Source organism: Corvus moneduloides, chromosome 3, assembly GCF_009650955.1.
Source record: "Corvus moneduloides isolate bCorMon1 chromosome 3, bCorMon1.pri, whole genome shotgun sequence".
Classification (NCBI taxonomy): Eukaryota; Metazoa; Chordata; class Aves; order Passeriformes; family Corvidae; genus Corvus; species Corvus moneduloides.
Window position 1 is genome coordinate 26749208 of NC_045478.1, and position 13911 is coordinate 26763118.

The 13911-nt window shown below is 38.3% G+C and overlaps 1 protein-coding gene across 3 annotated transcripts in view; it reads left to right on the forward strand.

The window, feature by feature from the left end:
- FAM83B (family with sequence similarity 83 member B) overlaps positions 1 to 13108 on the forward strand; it is a 56041-nt gene extending 42933 nt beyond the window's left edge. For all 3 annotated transcript variants that reach the window (XM_032104654.1, XM_032104653.1, XM_032104657.1), the window contains exons 4-5: positions 1534 to 1658; positions 3729 to 13108. In XM_032104654.1, the coding sequence (XP_031960545.1) occupies positions 1534 to 1658; positions 3729 to 6087 (2484 nt within the window). In that variant the 3' untranslated portion in view covers positions 6088 to 13108. The remainder of the gene's footprint in view (positions 1 to 1533; positions 1659 to 3728) is intronic.
- The last annotated feature ends 803 nt before the right edge of the window (positions 13109 to 13911 follow it).

The following is a 13911-nucleotide window of genomic DNA, read 5'->3' on the forward strand; positions in this document are numbered from 1 at the left end:
AAGCAGTCCTATCCTATCCTATCATATCCTGTCCTGTCGTATCCTATCCTATCCTATCCTATCCTGTCCTGTCCTGTCCTGTCCTGTCCTATCCTACCCTATCCTATCCTATCCTATCCTATCGCATCCTATCGCATCCTTTCCTATTTATTTGATCCTCCTGATTCTGCTGGATTTTCCATGTGCACAGTCTTTTCCGTTTGCTTCATGGACAGCCCTTCAACCTATAGCTGACCTTTACAGAGCAAGTCTGCTGTGATCTGCAACCTGGCCGTGTACCAGCCCTGCGAAGCAAGACATTCTTGTCTCTTTACAGCTCTTACATTCCACCATTTCCATATGTACAGAGTATGTAATAATCATAGAGATTCTTGTTGTTTACTGCCAATGCTAAATTATGGATTTCACTCCCACTGGAAAACCTAGGGTTGGTAGAAAAACTATTCCAAGGCTAGAAACCACAGTAAATATTTTGATTATTCACAGTTATATTCCAAGCTACTTTTATGTCTTGTGAAGCATTTTGTGTCTCACAGTTAAATGAGGTAGATGCTTGTAGGTTGGTTTACTTTGAGTATAAATTTTAGTTTTTCTATAAGTAAGCACCTTTTGTGTAACAATTTCTGTTAAATGTGCTTTTTTTTCTATATCCCCATAAGAACTTTCTGAAAATTGTTACTAGTACAGTCCATAAGGTGTTGTAACAACTTCTTTCAATTTTTTTATTTCTATGAGCATAAAAAAACAAGGGACAGTGGGGAGAGAAAAAATACAAGATGCTGACTTAGCTGAATCTGTTTCATCAGTAGTCTGGGATAAAAATTGACCACATTTTTGAGATCCAACATGGAAAATTTCCCAAGTGCCATTTACTGAGTTTGCATGAATAAAACACAAAGCTTAATAGAATTCAGAATTAACTGCTGCACTGAGTTCATGCTACCTATGCACGTGGTGTTAGCGTCTCTGAATTTAAAAATGTGATTGATCTCATGATGCAAAGCTGATAGAAAAATCTTACTGGTGGTAGAACTGCAAGGGATTCTGGCACCAAGTGGTATCATTCAGTGGATCATCTCAGAGTATGGTATATGTATTTGTAGACACAGGAGCCTTGTTCAATTAAAATAAAAGCGATCCTGGCTCTTTTAGTGTTCTCTATGATTAGCTGAGATACTTGGAAATCTTACAAACATGCGCATCAGATAATGGAATGAATTTTTTTTTTACAGTAATAAACCTCTTTCCCTTGTTGAAGACATCTTGTGTCAGAACTCATTTCTGAAGTGGTGGCTGTGGAAAAGTGGAGTTTCATTTTCTGTGGCCTAGGGAATCTCATCAGTCTTGAAGACAACAGTAACTGGCCATTTTGGGTCCCTAGGTGACAAGTTTGACAAGCATTTCATTCACTGCAGAATTTATTAATATGCAATAATGTAACTTTTCTTCTACTGTTCCTCTGAATTTTAGCCTCCTGGATGCTAAACATGGACTATAGTAGACCAAGTAAAGTATTTTGATTGTCTTTTTCAGAATATGAGGGTGCGGACAGTGAAAGGACAAGATTACTATTCTAAAACAGGAGCAAAATTCCATGGAAAAATGGAACAAAAATTTATTCTTGTTGACTGTAAGAAAGTCATATATGGTTCTTACAGGTAAGATCAATCACTGAAGTGTCTGTAGCAAACCTGTCATCTCAGGTATTTGCTGTAGCAAATTTGGGGGTTTTCTATTTGTGAAAATTCTTCTAGGGAAGCACATGGGTAAATTTGATTATGTTTTCTGTAATTTAACAGGTTTTTAATAGATACTTATTGCTAACTAGCCTAAGAGGTCCTCTGTTCATTTTTCACAAAGAAGAAATAAAGGATATAGGTTTTGCTACAGCTGGAGAGTTGCTAAAAAGAAAAAAAATCCTGATTTGTCTTATATTGTCTGAATTATTCTTGTTTAATATTCACTCCAGAAAAGGCTGTCAAAATTATTTCATAAACTGTCTTGGATAGTTCCTCCATCTAATAAATCTTATAAAGGTAACGTTAGAGACTGATTCTGTGTCTCTCTAGTATACGATGTCAAATTCAAAATTGCCCAAGTTAAGTCTCTCTCTATGTATGGCTAAGTTTCTTTATTCTGCTTTCCTTTATATTTCTAGTATATGTGTGCAAGACGTAGGCTGGAAGAACTTACAGCCTTGCAGAGCTGGAAAAAACCTAAGTTAAAGCAGAGACAGTCTTAACTCACACATTATTAAATGTTTTTCTTATTTTCATGCTACACTTTTCCCATTTGTCCTACTGAGTTAGTTTCTGCCAGCATAGTGCCTGGGTGCCAGATCCACAGCTACTGCCTTTCTAGATTACCACGACCGTAAGCTTTTGAAAATCTGACCTTTTATTTCCTCCGAGACTCAGCCAGCCCTAAATTCAGACTGACACATATAAATGGTAGTGAGGTAAGTGACAAGTTCATAAATGAATCAGATTAAGCAACTGCAGGGACGGCCTGCATGCTTTGACATCTGCACCCAGTGTTATGATCTGTGAGAATGTGATAGGTTTTCTCATTCCATTTTGAAAAACAACACTGCTTGAACACCTTGCACCACAGGGGCTGGAATCATCAATTTCTGTAGAAATCAGGCTTTCTTTGTGGAAGAATCTAGTGATTTGTAACAGGAAAAACAAGTCTTTCTGAACTCTGTCACTGAACTCAATTTAAAGTTCAGGGTTTTTTTCAAATATTATGTGTTACTCTTAATTGTGAGAATTAATAGGAAAAAAAACATTCGCAGCACAATTTGATTTAATCTTGATACACTATAACTTCCTGAAAAATACAAAGACAGCAAAAAAACCCCTTAATGAGCAAGCTGGTTTTGTGAACAAAACAAACCTATTTTCTAACATCTAGAAGAAAAATGCAAATGAATAAATTCATTGATTTTTTCCTTTTTTTAAGAAAATAGGATTTCAAAACAGATTTTTTCTTTGTTGTAATCTACAAATTGTATGCTTTACACACCATGATATTAGTCTTGTTTCAGCATCCTTAATGTACATATTAATTTATCTCATTTTGTAGCTGTAAAATAATTGCATCTACTTAGCTTTGACCTTGTGGTCAGTCTTTTACAGCAGGAAAGAGAAACATTTTCTTCATCAAAGCATTATCATTGCAATTAAAAGAAATTTTCATATCCAATCCAGTTTGCATACTAGAAAATGTAAACTTTTTAAAAATTCTGAGCTGATCTTTCTGAAAGTGTTTAGAATGAAGTGCATTCAAAATTGCTGAAGCACTCCTGCATGTTATCACAACATAATCACACAGTAACATTCTCTGACTGAAGAGTAAATACAGTGGGTATAGTTAGTCCTGCCGTAGTCTTTGTAGAAGTGATTTTGTTCCATTAGGTATTTGTACTTTACTGTTCTACATTTGTGAATACTTTTTTAGGATACTTTTTATAAGGGCAGTTATAAGAGTAGTTATAGACTCATTCCTGCTCCCACTGAAATCAGTGGAAAATCTCCAGCTGAGTTTAACTGGTATTAGATTAGACCTTCTGAGTCCAAATTACATGAATCATGCCCACAACTTATTTATTTAGAAAGTATTTTTACAAACCCAAGGTTTGTGTGAAAGCTTTCTTATCAAGAAGGACTAGTGTGATACTTTAGCTCAAAAGAACTGTATCTAATGGTCATTTGTTTTTCTTTCAGCTTCATGTGGTCATTTGAAAAAACCAACCTCAGTATGGTTCAAGTTATCACAGGACAGCTTGTGGAATCCTTTGATGAAGAGTTCAGGACACTGTATGCCCGTTCTTCTGTTCCTAGCTCATTTGCCCCAGAATTACTGCGAGTAAACAGTCGCAAGACACTCTGGGATAATGATACATACCAACACTCAGTGTCTTCCTTGGCTTCAGTTTCTAGCCAAAGAAACCTTTTTGGTAGGCAAGACAAGGTTCTCAAAATAGATCCTGTTTGGAAAACTCGTGGAAGATACGCAGTAAATGAAATAGATAAATATGGCTTGAGAAATCAAGCCTATAATAAGCAACCATTTAATCCAGGTTTTAATGTTCAAAATCCAATCCAGCAGTATCAACCTAGTGAAAAAAATGAGCACTGGAAGAGACATAGTTATGCTGGGGAGAAGCCAGAAAGGACACCTTACCTATTGCTCAACAGAGCTATTAACAGAACCAACAATTTACCAAATACTTGGAAGATGCCATCTGATAGCCTTAGTATTGTGTCATCATTACGAGGAGGATATGCAAATAACTACAATATGCCCCAGCAAAGTTTTGCTGATCAGTTCTCACGACCAAAGGTAAATCTTGCAGAGAGAAATTCAATTGTGCGGAGGTCTTTTAATGGGACAGATAATCATATCCGCCATCTGCAGCAGAGGATGCCAACCCTTGAGCACACAACAAAATCATTCCTACGTAACTGGCGAATAAAGTCATATTTGAATGATCAGTCAGATTATCCAGTAGAGTCTAATGGGTCAGCCTTGGGTGACAGGTACGATAGCTACGACACAGCTGAAAATATTAAAGCTCATGCACTGTACTCTCATTCTCGCTTGCGATCATCGTTGGTGTTTCAGCCAACTTTACCTGAACAGCAGGAAGTAAGCAGCTGTGCAAGTTCTTCAAATTCAACTATAATTGGGTCAGAAGGAAGTGCAACGCCTAAAGGGACATCTAACCATGCCCCAAGTGTGGAAAATGGAGTGGATAATATTTTAGAGGATCTTAGCACAAACTTTCCTCTCAAATCAGATGCACCAAAACCCCACGGAATTCAGATTGCAGACAACACAAAACCTAGTGTAAATTCAAATGCAGCTGGTGACTCATCACTGTATCTGTACACAACACTCTGCACAGACAAACATGCAGAAAATTTGAAGAACCTTCAAAATGAAAATATGCTCAAAAGGAGAAGTTTTCCCATGTTTAATTCAAAGTCCATATTGGATCCTGGTACCAACAAACATGCATCCAATTATGTTTACAGCACATTGACTAGGCATAGACTTAAGCAGCCAGTTAGTCCAAAACTTCCAGGAGAAATGCTGAAGAGTGCTAAAAGTTTGCATAGTGTGACCAACCACTTGCCACAGGAGGAAAAGGACATGAAAGGAGAGCTAAAGATTAGCCCGACTGCTAGCAAGGCAATCTCCATGGCGGCTCTCACTGAAGCCAGCAGGGAGGAGTCTAGTAAGGATTGCACATCGAAGAAAGAAAGTAAGAATTCCCCAAGTTTTCTGAAGAAAGGATCCCAGAAACTGCGGTCACTTCTTAATCTCACGCCAGACAAGAAGGAAAACTTGTCAAAAAACAAAGGCCCTGCCTTTTACAGAATGTGTAGTAGTTCTGACACATTGGTTTCTGAAGATGAGAATCAAAAACCAAAGATTTCTGAAAATAAGGCAGATTCTTCCCCAAGGAGAAAAAGAAATTCATCATCAAATTCTCAAGGTAGTTTGAACAGAAGTAAAGAAGATGTCACCGGGAGTCCAACAAAATCTCCGAAGTCTCCAAAATCGCCAAAATCTCCAAAACCTCCATCTGAGGAGAGCAATAAAAAGTGTCCTCTCTTGTGCCCCCTTGAAAGTAAGTTCATAGAAACTGCAGGAGATGCATCTACCCCAAGATTTAATACAGAACAGATTCAGTATCAAGATGCAAAGGAAATATCCATGAATACTACTTCTGAAAGTGCTCCTGTTCCTGCTCTTCAAAGAGCAAGTTCAATGACATCACAGCTGGCAGGCTCAAAACACCAAGAGGAGCTGAGATCTCGTTTGAGTGAGAGGCGTGTTTATAGTCGCTTTGAGCCATTCTGTAAGATGGAAAATGCCAGCCCACCTGCAGGAAATGCAGCCAACAGCAGTTCACATCTAGCAGATATCAAAAGCAAGACCTTAGGGAATAATTATGGCAGGAGTAATCACATGGTCACCTACAACTCAACTGCTTACCACCCATTGCAGCCTAATGAAAATAAGCTGAGAGGATTTATGCAAAAGTTTGGGAACTTCCTACACAAAAACAAGTAAAAATTTTGTCGATTATATTGAAATACAGCAAGACTGGCAAAGCTGGCCATGATCTTAACTGGACAAAGACTTGTGGCTAACTTTTGGAGAGCTTACTTGGATTTCTTCTTCGGTCTAGGACATTGGAATGGATGTACATATTTTTAAAAATAATTATTCTAGAATTGTTATACTTAAATCTTTCCAGAAATTTCCAGAAGATGTCTCAAGGCAGTTGTTTATAGTGTTGATATTGTAAGATTTATTTTATACATTTTCCTTATGAAGAAAATACATTCTAGCATATTGTAAGATTAATAAGCATGGGGTAAAAAAGATGGGGGATGTTTTTAAACTGCAGATAATACTGTTTCCAAAGATTTCCCTTCAAAAATAGGATAGCACTAGGAATAGTGAATTGTATTTTTCAGCATTTATGTACACTTTCAAATGATAAACACAAGTGTTAATGCATTGCATGTTTCTTATCTTTAATTGAAAACCTCTTTTGGGTTTCATCTTGTTAATAGTTTACCTCATAGCAGCTATTGAACTGTTTGGGCAGCAGATGGATCTATCTTACTTTATTGAATTTTCCGTGTAATATGATATTTTTCTGAAGTATTTGACATACAGATTTGAAAGTGACCTTAATCTGAGTTTTCACAGACTTGTTTACGTGGTTAAACTAGTGTGAATGTAGAATGAACATTAAAAAAATGATTTATAAAAAAAAGTGCCTTGAACATAACCTACAATTAGTTTAAATTTCAGTGGATTAATTACATTTGTACAGCGTGCCAGTGTTCTGTAATGTCTTCTTTAAAAAAGCTTTTTTATTACATTTTTCTATTTGGTGTTTAAAAAAAAAATTTCTATGGACTTCCGCTTCTCAGGTAAATTTTTGAGTTTCACATGCAGCAGTTTTAAATGTTTTAAATGTTGCCAGATCTGTTTGCAACTCTGGCTTTAAAGGCCTTATGTCAGGATGACTTTTACAAGCCCACAAGGAATTAGGCAGCTAAAAGTAAGATTTGTAATAATCACCACATCAAACAAGGCACCTTTCCTAAGCCAAAGAGAGTATCAGTGAAGGGTGATAGTAGAAAATGTTAAACTTAAGTGATGGGATTGAGACACCTAACTGCATTCTAAGGGACACGTTTGGTTTATCTGATCCTCTGTGTCATAAAAAATTTCTCGAGAATAGGTGACTGCATGTTAGTGCTTATAAAAACAGATGTGGTGATGTGTTTGGGCAGCAGCATGGCATCCACGTCTCATCTGCAGTGTACGGAACATCCAACTGGCTTACCCCATCCTGGGTAGGAATTTTGTGTCATAGAAGGACTCCATAATCATTTATCTGCAAGATTCTCTGTGACAGTTTCGTTCCAAATTCAGAATTTTTTGAAATTTCACTGCTGAAAGCTTAGAATTCTTATACAGATCTTCATGTTTCAGGAGAATGTTTTAGGAGACAAGTTCAGTCTTAGATCTGAAAGGTCCCACAGTGTTCTATGGAGGAGTCCACCATGAAGGCTTGGCATTCTTTAGAAAGAAATACCAAAAAGGCATTTCATGCACCAGTTGGATGAAGTTCATTTGTCTTATCCACCTGTGGCCCTGGGAATGGATTTTACATGGAAATCTACTTCTCGCTGAGAATCTGCTCTGGTTCCCATGAAGTCACTGTGGTTATTATCGGTGATTTCAACTAAGCAGCTTTTTATTCTTTCACAGGCAACTTTATTAGGGTTCATGCATCATAGCAGTAACTGTTTCATTGTGGGGGTGCTTATTATTTATGAGAGTGACAAAGACTTGCATGTCAATCCTCTGCTGAAAGTTTAGGTCTCTCCCTTACCTGTGATCACAAAAGATGTTATAAATTTCTTGGTGAACACTGGTAACTGTTCACTTCTTGATGAAATGGCCATAGTTAGTATTTTTCCCAAATGAACATTTATACTTAAATATTCTGTTCCAACAGAGGTAGCATGTTCATACCCAAGACAAGGAGTGTCTTAGTACTTGAGGCATGTTTTCAACATAGGCACACGTACCTCCACAGCTACGCAGCCAACAGCAATGCCATACTGTACTTTTTAAAGCACTTAATAATTTTTAGTCAGTCAGACATTTGTCCAGGATAGTATCTGAATTGAAGTGCAAGTGGTGCTAAAAATGATAGGGGTAGTTTTAGGAAGATCTTTAGTTTTCCTTCCTATTCTGACATACACTTGTAGGCAAACCTGTATTTGGGAAGGAAATGAGAGGGAGAACAAGGGTCTTGGGACGAGTTTTGAAGTGACGGTGCTTTCCATATTGTCATAAACTTTGGGAAATCTATACTGATGCAATTTGGAAATATTTTACTGTATTTTTCAAAGTAGATTGCTAATTGAAGTGTCTTGATAAGGCAGATATTTTAATTTACCAAGTCATCTGTGTTTGTAGATATATATACTGCTGGTTTTTATCTGCACAGAAGATTTAGAGCCTTCAGTGAAGAGCCTGCTTGTAGACTTGATAGTGCAAAAAAAAATCTTGGTAGAACTAGCTTTTTTCCATTTTCAGATCTCTTCTCAGAGTTCCCACATAGGAATGGTCTGCATTAAGGCTTGATCCGAGGTTAATTGACATGAATTCCACAGACCTCAGGGGAAGTAGGATCAGACACTTAATGTACGGACATCACTATTTTAGAAATGTTACAAGACCCAGTGCTGCTTGGGGAGGATAAGGCTCTGCTTGACGCCATGGGAAGAGCAGCCTGATGCCCTGCCTGCAGCTACAGCTTTGAAGGTTGGGACGCCCATTGGGGAGCTCCACAGGTGCTGCAAGGACCAAGTGTTCATTTGTTCCCTCCAGAACCTGTGTTTGTGGGAAAATGTTCACCAGTACTGTCTGATTTGCCTCACGTCTCCATGGGAACCCAGTTGTCTGTCAAATTAAAAGGAAAATATAGGGGTCAAAAAACACGTTGTATCTGCAAAGAAAAAGGATGTGCAGATTTCTGGAGGGAAAAGTTGGAGTTTGCTTTTTTGAACTTCTTTTTCCCAAAGCTTGTCTTGATGTTTCTGCCTTTCCAAGGAGATGCATTTCATTCAGTGTGTCCTAAATGTGCTTTGCATGTTAAAATTTTCCACCCTGCACACACCCAATGCACTCCCAGTTTTGTAAGGCTGTGAAGTAATAGCTGTTGCCATGCATGACGGCCACTTGGCCACATGGCTTGGGAGTTGTGAAATCCAGAAGAAATGTCGAGTCATTCCCACATTAAATAAAACTCCATTAGCACTGTCACACATCTCTGAGGGCAGCCCTGTGAAAGCTGGTCAGTTAGGCAGTGCTGAGAGTGGCCCTCAGGAGCACTGTCGGGAGCAGAGGGAAGTGCAGCTGGGAGATGCAGGCTCTTCATACAGTGCTCATTCAGTTTCTGTCATAAATAAACCACCCCTGCATACAGTCATAATACACAGTGAATAACTTGCTTCATTTCTTCAGCCTCCTAATAAACAGCTTTTACTGCTTCTCAGATTGCAAAATTGTTGGTTGTTCTCTTATTAATGACCTTGCACTGCACTCTTTATTCATGCTAACAAACACGAACTAGATGTGAAGAAAGGTTATAAATCAAGAAGAAGTAAGTTGCCAGCTGTCTAATAAATGAGGGGAGTAGTACTTGTGACAAACCTTGAGAGAAACAAAAAGCTTATCAGGCACTGCATGTTTGCGCATAGGTGAAAAATTGCTATTCAAAGACAACAACCGTTTGATCATTTTTCAGCTTTCTGAAATGTATTTAAAAATGTTGTGGCTTATCAGACATTATAAAAAAATAATACCAAAACCTGTTGCAGGGCAGTATAAAAATAGAATTTAGATTGACTCTACTAAGCTGTATGATAAATACATATCTTTTTTCATTTGTAACATCATGTGGGGTAAGTTTCACAGCCAACAAGTAGCTTTGCAACTGTAATGCAGAGGGATCTGTAGGGTTACTATGGTACTCAGTGTAATTTATTCCCCATATCAATGTTGTATTGCACAGTACAGTACTTACGGGTTTTTTAGTTTGTTTTCATTTAAGTCAGGATAGTTAGAGCAATATAGAGCTGCAGTAATTCGTGGGTAATTGAAGCATGTTCCTCCCATTTTGTCTTCACTTGCGTAAGTACATATTCCATTGGAACCCCAGTGACAAGAGAGGAGACCGCAACGATCAAAAGACTGTCATGCCATTTCATTCCTATCTCAGAGAGGTGCTTACAGAGATGTCTGGGTACCTTTATATAGGGTCTGAAATCTTTCATAATTTTCAACTCTAAGAGTTACAGTTAGGTCTACAGTTTTCACATTTTGATATGATGCCGAAGATGTTGCATGTTCTGAGAATGCTTTTCTGTACTTGGAAACAGGATGGAAGAAAACATTTGCTCTTGGAGAGCTCAGAACAGGGCTCCTTTGCTGTTAAGCAAACCTAGTAGTTCTGATTTTTGCTTTTGTGATGTTGACTAATTTAAGTCATAAAACTTGTGCTCCAGACCCTTCACCAGCTCCATTGCCCTTCTCTGGACACTCTCCAGCACCTCAATGACTTTCTTGTAGTGAGAGGCCCAGAACTGAACACAAGTGTTCAAAGTGTGGCCTCACCTCGCCAAGCACAGGAGCACAATCGCTGCCCTGGTCCTGTTGGCCGCGCTATTGCTGATCCAGCCTGTCCAGATCCCTCTGCAGAACCTTCTTACCCTCCAGCAGATCAACGCTCCCAGCCAACTTGGCATCATCTGCAAATTGTCTGAGGGTCCATGTGATCCCATCATGCAGATCGTCAATAAAGATATTAAGCAGGACTTGCCCCTACACTGAGCCCTGAGGAACACCATTGTGCAGACTGCCAATGGGAATTAATTCCATTCGTCACCAGACCATCCAGCCAGTTTTTTACCACAGGAACAGTGCACCCATCCAAGCCATGAGCACCCAGTTTCCCCAGGGGAGTGTTGTGGGAAATGGTGTCGCTGGCACCAAGGTCAGAGTGGAGAGTCCTGTAGTTTCCTGCATCCTCCTCTGGTCCTTGCAGGTTGACTTCACGTTTGCCGACTTCCAGTCACCTGGGATCTTCCCAGTTAACCAGACTGCTGGTAAATGAAAGGGGCTTGGTGAGCACTTCTGCCAGCTCCCTCTGTACCCCTGGGTAGATTCAATCCAGCCCCATAGACATGTGTGTGTATCAGGTATCTCACCATCTCCTCTTGGATTATGGGGGTTTCATTCTGCTCCTCATCGCTGTCTTCCAACTCAGGGGGCTGGTACCCAGAGGGCAACTGGACTTACTAGTAAAAACTGAGGCAAAGAAGGCATTAGGTACCTCAGCGTTTTCTTCATTCTTTGTGACTATGTTTCCCCCCCACACCCAAGAAAGGATAGAGATTCTTCTCAACATTCCTGTTGCTGAGGTGTTTATAGAAAGCTTTTTTATTGTCTTTTATGGCAGTGGCCAGGTTAAGTTCCAGATGGGCTTTGGCCCTTCTACTTTTCTCCCTGCAAAGCTTCACAATATCCTTGTAGTTGTCCTGAGTTGCCTGTCCCTTCTTCCAAAAGACATAATGCTTTTTTTTTTTAATTTTTTTTGTCATATATATCTTTGCGGATTTTTTCAAAATCTCTCTGTGTATTTCTGGAGGAGAATCTGGTTTGCTAAAAATTACTTGACATCCCTTCACAAGAGGCTTCTGTGAAGGCTATGCATCTTTTACCATATATGTTAAAGTATCTAAAAATTCAATGGTTAAGTGCAAAAGATAGTTGCAGGGAAAACTAATAATTTCTGATGCAGGAGCCATGATACATGCTTATTTTGACAGTGTTGCTTCCATGTGTAAGTACAGCTGAGAGAAAAATTACTTCTTTTCTCTCCAGAACATAGTTGAAGTAGAAATATTTGAAAGACTGAGCACCAGTGAGAATATTTTATTCTGTTTGAGAAATGAATGCAACTAGTTAATTAGCATTCAAACACTGCACTCCTACATGTCTGTTCTACATCTGTTCTTTCCTCATTTAGCAATCACCGTACTCAAAATTCAGACTGATCGTCTAAAGCTTCCCAAGCTCTTGAATATTACTCTGAAGAACTATTCCAATGAGGCATTAAAAACATGCTTAGATTTTTAAACTAGGCTATCCCAGGATAAAGCGTACCAGGCATATGTGTTTTGTTAGATTTTGGTGTGAAACTCAGAGCAATCCCAGCTGATGTAGTGTGCGTAACTGTTGACTGTGTAGTTTCATTTTTTTGTTTGGGTCATGTGTAATATTGACCCATGGCAACACCACTTTTAGGCATCATGTCTGATATGTTTCTTTCAAATGTCACATGTGCTGGTATGAAAATATTATTCTGATTTCAGGGTTTAGATTAATCTAAAGCAGAGTGTGTGGATCTGTGATGATCCATAAGATTTCAAAAGAGGATATGGATGTGAATTTGAATTACTAAAAAAACAGACAAAACTAAAAAGTATATGCAGATATCTTCACATACAGCAAAAGAAACAAGTAAAATCAGAAGATGAAATCACAAGTAAATATTAATAATGTTTTACCAGTTGAACATTTTACCAGTTGAAAATGAAAGCTGGTGCACCAACATGGCAGGAAACATAATTATCAGATACTCTCTGATTAAAAAAAGCTGAGAGACACTAATCTAGATAATGCAAAAGAAGAATGAGGGATGCTACAAATACAGAAGACCCAGAATGGATTTTCCTGAGTAATTTTTGGGGGGTGGGGAGCATGGGAAAGGAATTCCATCAAATTGGTTTCGATACTGACAGATGTAAAGGACTGTGCTGGTTTCATTTAAAACTACTTGATATGTAAACTTTTTTTTTCCTAAGATGGAATTCCTGTATTACATAGCAGCTATGTTATGGATATACTGTGTATGTAAAAATACAGCCCAAAAATTGCCTTGACATAATTTATTACTTTTATTTTTTACCAAATAAAATGTTTCTTTTAAAGCTCAGCTCATTTCTGTGTTCAATTCTTCATTGACTCATACTGTTACTAACATTTCTCATTCAAAATATAGAACATCTTTTTAAAAATGCTGACATCAGAAATGTTGAGTGAAATGTTACAAACTGAGGTCTCAAAGCTGGTTTGTGGTAGCATCCTCTCTGCAGAAGTGTTGCGCCTTCTATGGGACCTAGAGCTCACACAAACCACAGAGAAAGGACCAAAGCCAACCTCACTAAAATAAAATACCTGGAATAAAATATTGCTGTAATATAATGAAAGTAAGTGGAATCAAAAATGTAGGAGGGTAAGGTCCACAGTGTTAGTGTCCACGTTTTCTTTCAGAGCCTTCTATCACTTCCTTGCTCTAATATTTTGGGTTTGTTTGCCTTCCTGTTAATTCTGCCTTGCCAGTAGTGTCAGGTTCAATAGTGTTTTTTGTTTCCTCCTAGCTCTGCCTTAATTTCCTCTTCCCTATTTAAATGAAACATCCTTCAGAAATCTTTTTGCCTATCTATTGCATTGTACTTGCTACTGAAAAAATAATTTGCATCACACGGCTCGTGAGAATTAACTTCTGACAACTGCATGCATGAGTTGTACAATGGGATAGCTCATGAGAAATTGATTTTGAATCCTGAATATTTGCTCAGTGCAGTAGAAAACATAGTAGCCTTTCTGAACAGCTTATGATCTATATTTAGACTTAATGGCGGAAGGAGATGAAGAGAAAGAGAAGTTTGCACTTTTTCAGTTATAAAAGGTTATAGAACATTGAGGTGATTACTCATTTACCACATATGAAGA